The following is a 12762-nucleotide window of genomic DNA, read 5'->3' on the forward strand; positions in this document are numbered from 1 at the left end:
AAGGCTGACTTCCTCAGAGGCAAGGTAAAGTTCCTGGCAAAGAAATCCCGACAAAGAGGTAAAGAGGGATGTGGTCCGTTAGGGAAATAGGTGAGAGAGATAGAGAGGGAGTAATGCTGAAAAGAGAATTCTTCTCAGCCAGCAGAAGGTCCTCGAGGGCAGTGATGCCAAGGAGAGAGAGAGGTTCCTTGGCATGATTCCTGCTTTTGGCTCTCTGCGAGGAATGAGCTCCAAGTTGCCCCTTTTTATAATTTGAAACTTTAGCTAGGGATTGGAGCAGTTTGAGTTGAAATCAGACGGAAATATTCTCAAATTGAATAGGAATTTTCCAATTGAATGGATTAATCTTCAACTCAATAGAGGTCTATAGAAATCTAGATCCCTGGCTCCAGCTAAATAGGAGTGGTCCTGGACTCCGCTAGTCCCACCAAGATAAACAAAATAAAACCACTTATTTTGATTTGCTGGGGGGGATCTTTCTCAGGAGAGAGTTCAAGGAGTTTCTTCCCTTCAACGAATTCTCAAGTGTTTACCTCATGGTCCCCCCCAAGTCAGGATAGTATCGGGGTTCCCTGTATCACTAGGGTTATCACTGCAACCTCCCTGGGAACTATACCTCATCATTCCTAACATTTCCATACCCCAAATATCCAATAATTTGCTATATTTTACTATTTTTATCTCCACAGCATCTCTATAGTATCAAAACAACATGTCTTCAACATCAACATATTATTTCCCTTTCCTCAAACTGTGATCCAGCCAAACTGGCCTGTTTCTCACTTATAATAGTCCATGTCACTTGTCTGTCTTATCACTGACTGTTCTCTATGCTTGGAATGCACCCTCCTCTCTTTACCCCACACATCATAATTCCTTTTTGCCTTTAAGTATCTCAAGCATCACCTTCATGAAGTCTTTCCTGATAATTCCAGCTAGTGCTCTCCCTCCCTAATTAACTTGTATTTATTTAATAGATGTATGTGTAATATATATATACACACACATATATATATATACACATATATGTATTGTGAATATACATCTATGCATATATATACAAATATTTATGTTTGTTCATACAAATTGTTTTGTACACATAATGCATGTGTTATGTGTATATAACATATATATTTGTTAACTTTATGCTATATATATATTTATGTTTACTCTCCTCCATTAGATTAAGCTAATTTTTTGGGATTGTTTGAACCTTGGACTTGTATCACCAGTGTCTAATGTAGCTGTAATATAGTAGTCAAATAAATATGATTGATTGAGTGGGAAGAGAGTACAATAATTAAATCATAAACTATTGAAATTTATAGTTTTACAAAGCACTTTAAATGCTTTCTTTTTCATTTGATCTTGACAACATTCTGAATTGTTAACACAACTAATATAATGATTTTAAGAATGAGAATACTAAGGCTTTGAAAAGCTGAGCCGAGCTGAATTTAATAAGGTGATATTTAATAGTGTTAAATTTAGAATTCTACTCAATGGTTCAAAAAAAAAAAATCAAGGAAGAAATAAGGATTTTGTGTTTAAAAAGATTTAAAGGTCAACAACATCCATGAGTCAATGATATGACATAGCAGCCAAAAAAGTTAATTAAATTTTAGATAGAATGGATAGAAGCAGAAAAAAAGGAAGTGACAATTCCCTTTACTCTGCCCTGGTCAATTCATATTTGGGGTATTATGTTCAGTTCTAAAGACAAGGTTTCACTATGGATTTTTGACAAACTTTTGTGTCCACAGAATAAACAGAACAGTGAGAAAATTGGAGAATGTGCTAAATGAGCCCAACTGAGGAAAAATGTAAGGTTTAGCCTGGGAAAGAAAAGTCTTAAAAGAGAACATTAGAGAGAATGAGATGTCTATCTGATCTGGGAGGAGTAATAAGGAAGAAGAATTAGGCTAACTCTGGCTAGAAAGGAAAGCAAAGAACAATAGGTGGAAGTTTGAGAGAGGCAGTTTTTGGCTGAGTAAAGGAAGACTTTTGTAAACAATGAGAACTCTCCAAGTAGAAAGGGCTCCAATTTCCCTTTCCCAGTGATTTTACCAATCCATCCTCATCCAGTTTTTGGTAAGAGAATCATGGTTATGGGATGAGGATGGGGGAGACCATTTGGACTCTTCACTCTGGACACAAAGCATGGAGAATGCATCTGATGTTCTCTTCTTCTTGCCAGGTACCAGGTCCTGCTCAGGTTGTCCAGGTTATAAAAAGAAAGTCACTGATGGAAAAAATCTTATATGTCCAGGGAACACAGGTTTAGGGAGGTGTCCAGCCCTCTTCATAGAATACGCTATCATCATCAATGTCTTGGTTATTAGGTCTGAGCTCATATGCTGGCGGTGGGGTAAGAGGCTCCAATGGAGCCGGGTTTTGTAATGGGGGTTCTGTAGACCCTATTATATGGCCCTGAAGGTGGAGATTGACAGGGGTGATCAAAGATCCTCCTGTCTGGGTCGCTGTACCTTCTGACCTTCCTCGCCTCTCTCTTCTGGCTCCTGTGAGTCCTGCTACATGGTTAGATTCCTCTTCCTGAAGCTGTGAGGGAATCACAGTGCTGTAGGGTGGGGGCTCACCCAAATTTGAGTTGGGATCCTGAGGTGATACCACAGCTTCCTCATAGCTTGGAATTTCAAAGGCTGCATTGTCCCTAAGAATGAGACAGTCAAGGTCAGTACTCCTCCAATCAACCCTGGGAGACCCTTGGAATTCCCTCACCTCCAGGTGATCTCTTTTACTAATTCTTTCCCTTTCAGAACCCAGTAGCATAGGGGAGCAAGCTACCTATATCTGAGACATGGGAACTGGGTTAGTGGAATGAGCCCAAGGAGCGCGTGCGTCTCTCTACCCATTCTACTTGCCCCCAATTTACCTTGCTGAGTTCAAAGCCCTTGTAGTATTTGTTCGAATTGCCTGGAACCCCCATTCTATGAAACAAAAGAGGCAAATAAGGAGAAAGAGTCCACCTAAGGAGAGGAAGAAATAAGCCACAGGCTTGATGTCTGGCTGCAGGCCCATCAGGATGAACCCTAGGAGGATGGAGGCACAGCACAAAAGGGTCAATGGCTTCACCACTTTCTCCATACTTGACCTGGAAGCATTGCCCCTGCCTGGGCTCCTGAAAAAAAAAGAGGCAAAGGAACATTCAGAGAACAGAAGAGTGTAGGGAGGAAGTAACTAATATGATGCAATAGCTAAACATAGCTATTTATAAAATTTATAATTTATAAGTGTAAATAGTTGTAATAATATGCTATTTTGCTTCTGTTAAAGTCTAGTGCAGAATAAATTGTCTTTTTTTTAAAGACGTAATTTTTATGTCTATACTAAGTAATCAGAGACAGGAACAAGAGAATATTTTGGGGAGTGTAGGAGAGAGGAGTGAGAAATGGTATTAGATACTAGGTGAACCATATTTTACACATTTTTATACTCTATTAGCAGAGGACTAGGGTTTCAGAGGATTCATGAACTTGGAATAAGAAATATATATGTATATACATATATATATATATATATATTTGTTTTCACTAACCTTGGACTGAAATTTATTACCTTCGACATAAAAACATTATTCTGAGCAGGGGTCCCCAGGCTTTACCAGCTTGCCAAAAGAAGCCATGACACAAGATTAAGAAGGTCTAAGGAAGGGTACTTGGGGTTATAGCAATCACTCTAGGGGGTACAGGTGACAACAGGAGTCTGTATGACTAATAGTGACAACATAGTCAATACCACAGAGGAAGAAACCCAGAATGCTTTTCTCAACCCTGACACTAGGTTAATCTCATCTACCCTACTGATTAAACAGATGAGGGCCCAACATTCCCCAGTTGGAACTCCCAGTCTCCTTTCCCCTAGTAAAGTTTTCCATCACAACTTCAATCCTTTGTACCTTCCCGGGCTCTGGTCGGCAGATATTGCTTCAGACCTCAATGCACACAAGTATCCCTGGAATCTAGGTGAGGGGGTCTGAAGTCCTTACCCCACTGACTCCGAGGACTATCTTTTCCCTACCTCTCCTCAGCACAGGTGCTGCTTCCTCAATCTGACCCCCCAAACTCTGTCCCTTTTTGGGTAGCCCCTCACAGGGCCAGCCATGAAGGCAGATCCACCTACAAAGACGAAGTGCCACAAGAATAGGGATACATGACAAGGGATGTTTAAAAAACTAAGGAACGGAGACGCCCAAACTCTTTCTCTGTTCTTGTCTCCATTTCTGCCTTCGTCTCTTTCCTCCAGAATCTTTCTAGAGGACAGGATCCTCGAGTCCCCACCCACAATCTAGGGCCCCAAACCCTTTCCTGATTCAAAGTTAGGACTCTAGCCCACTGCAGTACTCTAATCCTCCCCCTCCCAACCCCTATAGTCAAATTCAGGAGCAGGAAGCCCCCGTCAGGGAAAGGGGACAAGAAAAAGAGATGGTTACCTCCCCCATCCCCCAGGTTAGAGGTTTCCTTCTTCTTTCTTCCTCTCGAGTCACTAGTCTCAGGTATGTAGTGTATGTCACCTATCTTTCTTTGGCCAGTCTCCTCTGAAATCAGAAGGTATTAGGGGAGGAGTGTCCCAGCCCCACCCCTTTCCTCTGCCCCAGTCCCAGGGTTCTAATCTCAGTCGGGCACCCCTACTTTTCCCCCCTTCTGGAACTCTGACATTCAGCCCCACCTCCAAGCATATTCTCCTGCCGGCACCTCCATGCTCCAAAAGGCCTTAGATGGGAGTGGCTTCTCCACCCCCACTGCCCAGCTCTTTGCACGTAGGGGCAAAGTGTCCCTTTGTCCCACAGCAGATTCATTCCCTGACTACAGGAATCCAGTCCCACATGACCTCCAGTGTTTCCCAGGTTCTGTCCTTTAATAAGAGTGATCCTTGTCTCTTCAGACCGGAGTTAGAAGAACCTGAGGGGAGAAAAGGGGAAGACTGGAGGCCTCTGCCTTGAGCACTTGCTGTGCAGACCTGAATAAAGAGACTTTTAGCACTCCAGAAACCAAGGAATATCCATGCAGTAGTAGCGGTGCACAGGGGCAGGCCAGTTTGGGGAAAAATAGCCCAAGCTCCCAGACTTAAGTCTTCCCACGCGGCCTCTCCTGGGGTGTGGGTCTGAGATAGAAGGGGAAGATGATGAGGATAATGTCACATGATGCAGCAGAAAGATTTGCTTTGGAGTTAGAAAATGTGGATTTGAGTCCCATTATAGGATTTGAAGCCCTCCTACTTGGGTACCAAGTAGTGTACCAATGTGTCATGGACACTGTGAGCCTGAGTTTCTTGTTCCATAAAAAAGGGATTAGACTAGATAAGGACATCCAAGGTTCCTCCTAACTCTGACTCTATGATCCTGTCTGTGTTTTCTTTAGGGTTGGTAGTGAGGGAAGGTGAGGGCTAAGAGAGCTTGGGGATGCTGAAGAGAACAGATTAGGCTGTGTGTTGTACTCCTCCCCCCATCAACCTGCTGTATTATTGGACTCTCTCCTACCACAGGAGAGAATCCTAGGGAAGGGAACTTTGAAAGGTGTATGTTGGCTAAATGACCAGTAAAACAGCTTGGCAGAGTGGGTGCTACATAGGAAATGGAGAAGCTGAGGGGAGGGAATAGAGCCAAGGGCCCTAGGAATTAGGGGTTGGCTGTCTCTCTATAAAGTACTAAACCATTTTAATATTTTATTTTATACTTTTACTTTATATACTATATATTTATATGTATGATTACATATATCTTATCCTATATATATATATATATATATATACATATATATATGTATATATATATTTATTTATTTATACTATTTTTATCCAATAGTATGAGGAATCCTGATGATCCCTCTTCATCTCTCTTATGAAATGGGGAGAAGGGGAGTTGAGGCTGGTATTTCCTCAGGCATTTTTAAAAAGAGAATTTGAAGAACTCAACTATTGTCAGTATGCAGATTCCTCCCTATCTCTGTGTCCCCAACTTCTCTTCCTTACTAAACTCTGATCCCCATCTCCACTTCACCCCTTCCTACTCTCTGGTTTTTTTATATCCAAATCTGTCTCCTTCTCCCATCCTCATAGGTTTCAGCTACTGAGGAGGGGGAGGCAGAGGAAGTGATAAAGGAGATAAACTTGAAAAAGTCTGGGTTGAGAGAAAAGAGATTATTTCGTTCCTCCCATATGTCTGATTCTGCACCTCTTTGTTTTGGGATGCCGTTTTGATTTTTTTAGGTATAGGCTTGTCCATGTTTTTATAAAAAGATCTGTTTGGTGGGATTCCATTTTCCCATCATACGGCCATTTTGTAGGTAAAAAGCTGTACAGAGTCTGTAAATGAGACTCTGTGAGTGTATCTGACTAAAAGTGACATGAGGAATGACATTTTTGTTACTAAGTTATCAGCCTAAATCTCAGTTTTTTCTGTGTCTGTCTCTTAGTGCCCTTTATTCAAAGCCTCAGGCTGATGGTAGGAAGTGAGGAGTATCCCCTAGCTGAGTTTTATCACATTTCAGAATCAGAGGAAACTTTAAAGATCATTTTGCCCAAACCCTCTCATTTTTTAGGTGAGGGAACAAGCCTTAGTTTAAAATAGCTAAAGAAATCCAGGACTGGGCCCTTGTTACAATTCTCACTTTAGAGTCCTTCCTATCAGGTGACAAGGATCATAGTTACCTTACCTAGTCTCTTACTCTCTTTCCACCCTCAGTTTTTGCTTCTTAGAGTCAACATACTGTAATGAAAAAAGCACCAGATTTTGATGGGAGGGTTTGGGTTTGAATCTTTTACTACCTTGTGACTTAGGGCAAGTGACATCTTTTGGGCTTCAATTCCCTTATCTATAAGAACTAAAGGGTGAAATAATCTCTAAAGTGTCCCAGATTTAAACCTATATTCTTATAATCTTTCCTAACCACTGCTGCCAGATAAATTTATCTTTCCAATGTGCAGATCTGATCAAATCACTCTGATAATAAAAAAACATTCAGTGGCTTATCATTGTTGACAGCATAGATTCCAAAATCAGTTTAGCATTCACAGTTCCCCAGAAATCTGCTTCCAGTGTTATCAATTATTCTTTCTCACTTTATTCATGTCATACTCTAACAATTTCTCTCTCCAAAATATACATCTCATTCTCTAATCTCCATGTCTTTCCTTATGTGGTTTCCTCACTTATAATGGATTTCCTCTGATTTCAGATTGTTAAAGTACTTGGGCAGCTGAAGGGCTACTTACTCAATGAAATCTTTCCTTATCATCTTAGCTAAGAGGAATATCTCTATGCTATGAAATTTCATAACAGTTTATTAATATCTATCTTTTCTGGCTTATTTTATATTGTGGTTATGTGGGTGCCATCTCTTAATAGCTTGTAAGCTGCAGTGACTATATCAGAGGAATGGTCTGTGTTTTATTTAGCATTGTTTTCTTTCCCAAAATTATTCTAATGAATGAATGATAGTTCCTATGCTGTATGATAGTCATTTTTGAATTCAAAGGGATTAGTGTGAAGATCACAAGTCCCAAGACGAAACCTCTGCCACTTAACAAGTTGTGTGACTTGGACAAGTCACTAAAAGTAGGACTCAGTTTCCTCATCTTTAAATTGAGAGGGATGACTCTGTAGGCTCCCTTTCAGTTCTAACAGTCTATGATTGAGGATTGGAGTAAATACAGAGAAAAGGGCAGATGGGTTAGGGAGTGGGGGGTAGGAAGTGCCCAGCAAGATGGTCTCCTCTGCCAGGGATCTGACTTGTTTGACCATCTTCAGTTCCTGTGCCATCTGTTTGTCCCTGAGCCCGATATTTCTTTGTAATAATGGCTATTCCTCTAATAATAGCTTTCCAGGCTCTGCTTCTCATTGTAAGTTAGCTAAGTAACTTTATCTCTCCATTTCTGTGTTTCTTATTTTCTGAGTATGGAAAATAAGGAGGTTGAACAAGGTGATCTTTCAAATCCTTTCCAACCCCAAATTTTGTGATCTACACCATGCACCATGTTTATAAATAGATGAAATAAGATTAAGATTAATTTCAAGGGCAATTTCAAGAAAATAAATTTGTGAAAAGGCAACCAAAGAGTCTATGGAAAGATAGAAAGGCAGTCTCCAGTGTTCTGATTTGATGAAGAGTGAGTGAAGGCACTGCTTTAGGTCGATTGTGCTTTATTCCAACATCAAATAAACCCTTATAAGAACCATATACAAGGTGATCTCAAGGATGAATCTAAAACTGTGACCTAAGGTAGAGACTTCTGATTGACCAGATCTCCAAATTTCCTGAACCTGACCCTGCCTTCATTTTATTGTTGTTCCTATCTCTCCACTCTCAAATCCCTTATTCCACACCCTCAACTTTTGGTTCCTGGTCTGACCCTTACTTCTCTACATTCCCTATCTCCCACCTCACCCTGCCCCAATACAGAATCACAGAAAGCCAGAATAGAAAGCCTTCTAGTTCAAACCATTGCCTGAAAACCATGTTTCTATACCATACCTGGTCTTTGCTTGAAAGCTTCCAGGGAGATAGAAAGCAGATGGTGTCTTTGGGAAATGTTCTCCAATTGACCCAATCTACCACTACATAGTTATTTACATGTGATCTCTCCTATTAGACTAGGTGCTCCATGAGGGAAGGAATTGTCATTTTTATTTTTGTTTTTTGCTTGTTTTTTTGTGGGGGGAGGAAGGGTATGGCTTAGCTCTGGCCTAGCACTTGGTAAACACATGGGACTCTGAGCTCCATGCTAATGGACTTTAGAACAGAGGTAACCCTTAATCCTGCTTGTTAATTGACATAAGGACCAAATTTCCCTCTTTATAACTTCTAGCCACTGATTCTCATTCTATACCAGGAGAGGCCAAACAGAACAAATTCGTTCCTAATCCCTTTGAGCAGATTTTAATATAGCATACTCTCGGGCTTTTATCACCCATGTGGCACTCCTCTATTCAATCTCCAATTTATTAATGATTTTACTAAGATATATTGGCTGTATTGTAATGTAGTACTCCATCCTGTCTTTTGTCTTCAACATTCTCCACTCCATCAAAAAGTAGTTATCCATTCCTGGCTCCTTCCTCTGACAGGTAAGAATCCAGACTCAGCATTTACTAGTTGTGGAACTCTGGACAAATTACTTATACCCTGTTTGCTTTAGTTTCCTCATTAGAGGGGGATAATATGGGCATCTACTTCTTGGGGTTATTGTGAGAATCAAGTGAGATTAAAAATTATAAAGTTCTCAGCACAGTGCCTGACACAGAAAACATTATATCAACATCAACATCATCATCATCATCATCATCATCATCATCAGCATCATCATCACCAACCACCACCATCATTGTTATCTTGCTAGGAACTAGGCAACTATGCTACTCCCTGCATTCTCATTTCAATGTCCCTTATTTTTCTAATATTAATGTGTGATCTTCTTCCATCTAATGAATGCCATCCATCTAACATTTCTTGAGGGCTAGGCAATCTTGTTTGTTTCATATGAATCCCCAGTGCTTAGCAAGATGCCTGACACATTGTAAAGGCTTAATAAATGCTCTCTCTCTCTCCCTTCACACGCCTCTCTCAGATTTTGGGGCTTCCTGACAATTTTTCATAGTCAATCTATAATGAAATGCTTGTTTACTAAACTACCTGCTTAGCCTACTTAGCATTTTCGTAATCCTACGTGCAGTTTCCATGGGATGATTACCCCTCTCTCTATCTGTCACTAGCTTAATTTCCTTCTTTATTTTTCAGATTCCAAAGCAATTTGGTATTTCTTCATCAATTCCCAAAATTACAACCTCTCAATAATTACTTAGCTCTGAGTCTCCAACTCAGTTACTCAATTTCTTTAATAAACTAGAGAAACTTCTTTTCCCTAAATATTTTTTCTATATTTATTACTTCTCACCCCCTCCTACTCCTAATTCCTTAGGCTTAAACAAACATTAAGGTTCTTGGCTATGCAATTTATTAAGAGTAATAAACACTAAGCTAAATATATAATTATTAATGAAATATCATATATGACAGCCACTTGTAACCATCACTGGCATTTCTGACTTCTAAATGTTGGAAACAAAATCTTATTCAGCTCTCTGAGGATGTCAAACTGTCTCTTCTCAATAACTCTGTTTCTTCACAAGATAGAAATTAAAGTAATTTCTTTCAGGAAAGAAGTTAACTTAGTTCTTTCTCTCTGTACTGTCAGTTTCTTTCAAGTTAACACAATCAACAGTTTTTCATAATCAACCCTCCTCACAGAATGACAGTTATATCACAACTGTGCAAAATTCCCATTTACAAAAATATCTGTTTCTGAGATTCAGTCTGTTGCAGCTGTTGTGTAAGATGTAATCATAGAACTATAAAATGAAAAAGGATATGTACTTTGGAACGAAGGTTGTACCAGGTGATTTCTAGTCTTTTGTAACAGTAAGATTCTTTGTGCAAAATGATAAGTTTTATGAAAAATTATACAAGAAGGGACCTTTTTAAATTTATATTTGAATTTGAACAAGAATAAGTAGGGTTATGTAGTACAAACTCCAATAGTAGAGACTTTTCTAGAAACCTTAGGCCATCTGGCCTTGGGAATGATGGAGGCACCTTAGGGATGTAGCTATTGGAAGTGATTTGGCACAACCTTGGAGAATGTTCCTTATTCTACCAAGCTATCCTTCAAAGATGTCTGGTTTGACTTCTAAGAGTCTGAGCTGCTATCTCATATCTGGACTCAGACAATAAATGCCTCTTGGTTTCATGAAAGAAGAAAGAGGGTCCTTGTTTGCTCCCATTACCAAGCTTTCCACCAATCATGTGAACCCTAACCCCATGACATCATTTACCCTGTTCTATTCTTTGTTCGGTACTTCCCAAACCCTAAAAATTTATCTTTTAGCTCTCTTCTCTTTGCTATCTCCCTCTTTTGCCATTTAGCCCACTTTTACTTGGTGTTACAATTATAATAAAACTTTGCCTCTTGACTTAGACATGATCTAAGCTTCCAAATTCTTTTGGGACACTAATAACACTGGTTTAGAACCACAATGTATTTTGGGAGTGTCCCTGTACCCCAACAATGCCACTGCTCAGGAAGAACATTCTAATATCAAACTAGGACAAAAGGAAGAAATCACTCACCTCCTATTGTTCTTTGTTATTTTTCCATCAAGAAAGATAATATGGGAAGGATTGATAAAAAAAAAAAAAAAAAAGTAAACAGCAACAATACAGCAACTGGATTTATGAATGCCTAAATTTGCAGGTCCAGACAAATAACCACCTTATATACATTAGAGTTCCTAATTTACAGATGTGATTGGGTGCATTTTAGGAAAGGAATTCACAAGTTGGAGCATATCGAGAGGAAGATAACCAGAACGTTTAAGGGACCTAAAGACCAGACTAAGCATTCATAAATTAAAAAAAAAAAACAATTTTTTTTGGAGGGGTGAATTTTTTTTTTTAAATGCACCATGAATTTTTAGGTGTTGAAAGAAGTTTGGATTATGCATATTTATTACACTTCTCTCCGGATTCCATGTGAATTTTCAGATAAGATAACAAGGATTCAGCCTTATCTGAACACAGTACCACATTCCTCATATCTCTATGAACTTTCTCCAGCATGATGTTACTTAAGACTGTAAGGTTAAGGAAGTAAGCTAAGTTTATAAAAACTAAGAACCATTCCCCAATTGAAAGATTATAAAAGGACATAAATATGTAGTTTTCAGGAGAAATCAAAGCTATCTATAGTCATATGAAGCTGGCCTACTAGTACTAGATCTTAAATTATATTTCAAAGGAGAAATAATCACAAATAGAGGCAGCTAGAAGGCATAGTGGATAGCACACCAGTTTTGGAGTCAGGAAAAACTGAGCCCAAATTTGACCTCTGACTCTTACTAGTACAAGTCATTTAACCCTGATCCTCCCTTTTCCCTGCAAAAAATAAGATAAAAACTGGTGTGATACTGCTTAAGAAACAGAGCAGTAGATCAGCGGAATAGGTCCAACAACACACAGTAATACATAGCCATAATAATTTAGTGTTTGATAAACTCAAAGATCCAAGTTTTTAGGACAAGAACTTAACTATTTCACAAAAATTGCTGGTAAAACTGGAAAGGAATTTGACAGAAACTAAATAAAGATCTACATGTTATACCTATACCACAATGAACAAGCAGGTATAAAATAAAGATTCTGGTGATAGTCTAGGCAGGGGTCCTCAAACTTTTTAAATAGGGGGCCAGTTCACTGTCCCTCAGATTGTTGGAGGGCCGGACTATACTAAAAACAAAAACTTTGTTTTGTGGGCCTTTAAATAAGGGCTTCATAGCCCTGGGTGAGGGTGATAAACATCCTCAGCTGCTGCATCTGGCCCGTGGGCTGTAGTTTGAGGACCCTTGAGAGAGGAAACTTTAGAGGAATCATGTTAGTTGTCATCAAGTATTCAAAATACTGTTATGCATTTGAAGCACCAGACTATTTTCTGCTCAACCCTAAAGAGCAGAGATAGAAGCATTGAGTGGATATTGGAGAAACAAAGATAAGGAAAACAATCTTAAGAATTATAGATTAAAAAAAAAAAAGAGGAATGGAATGCTTTGGAAAGAGTGGATTCTCCATTATCTAGACTTCTCTTCAAACCTTCCTGACAATTTATAATATATGTTGTAGAGGAAGTTTCTGTTTAGGTATAGGTTAAACTAAATGGCTTCTGGGACTCTTCCCAGCCCCGTGATATTATGATCTT

General features: G+C 39.3%; 1 protein-coding gene across 1 annotated transcript; it reads right to left on the minus strand.

The window, feature by feature from the left end:
- Positions 1-1539: 1539 nt before the first annotated feature.
- On the minus strand, positions 1540-4560 carry TMEM139 (transmembrane protein 139). Its single transcript, XM_052000160.1, has 3 exons — positions 4451-4560; positions 2894-3139; positions 1540-2671 (listed from the first exon to the last, which is right to left on the minus strand). Exons 2-3 carry the CDS (start codon positions 3103-3105, stop codon positions 2281-2283), a joined length of 603 nt encoding a protein of 200 aa, XP_051856120.1. The 5' UTR covers positions 3106-3139; positions 4451-4560; the 3' UTR covers positions 1540-2280.
- Positions 4561-12762: the final 8202 nt, after the last annotated feature.

Source organism: Antechinus flavipes, chromosome 5 (genome assembly GCF_016432865.1).
Source record: "Antechinus flavipes isolate AdamAnt ecotype Samford, QLD, Australia chromosome 5, AdamAnt_v2, whole genome shotgun sequence".
Classification (NCBI taxonomy): Eukaryota; Metazoa; Chordata; class Mammalia; order Dasyuromorphia; family Dasyuridae; genus Antechinus; species Antechinus flavipes.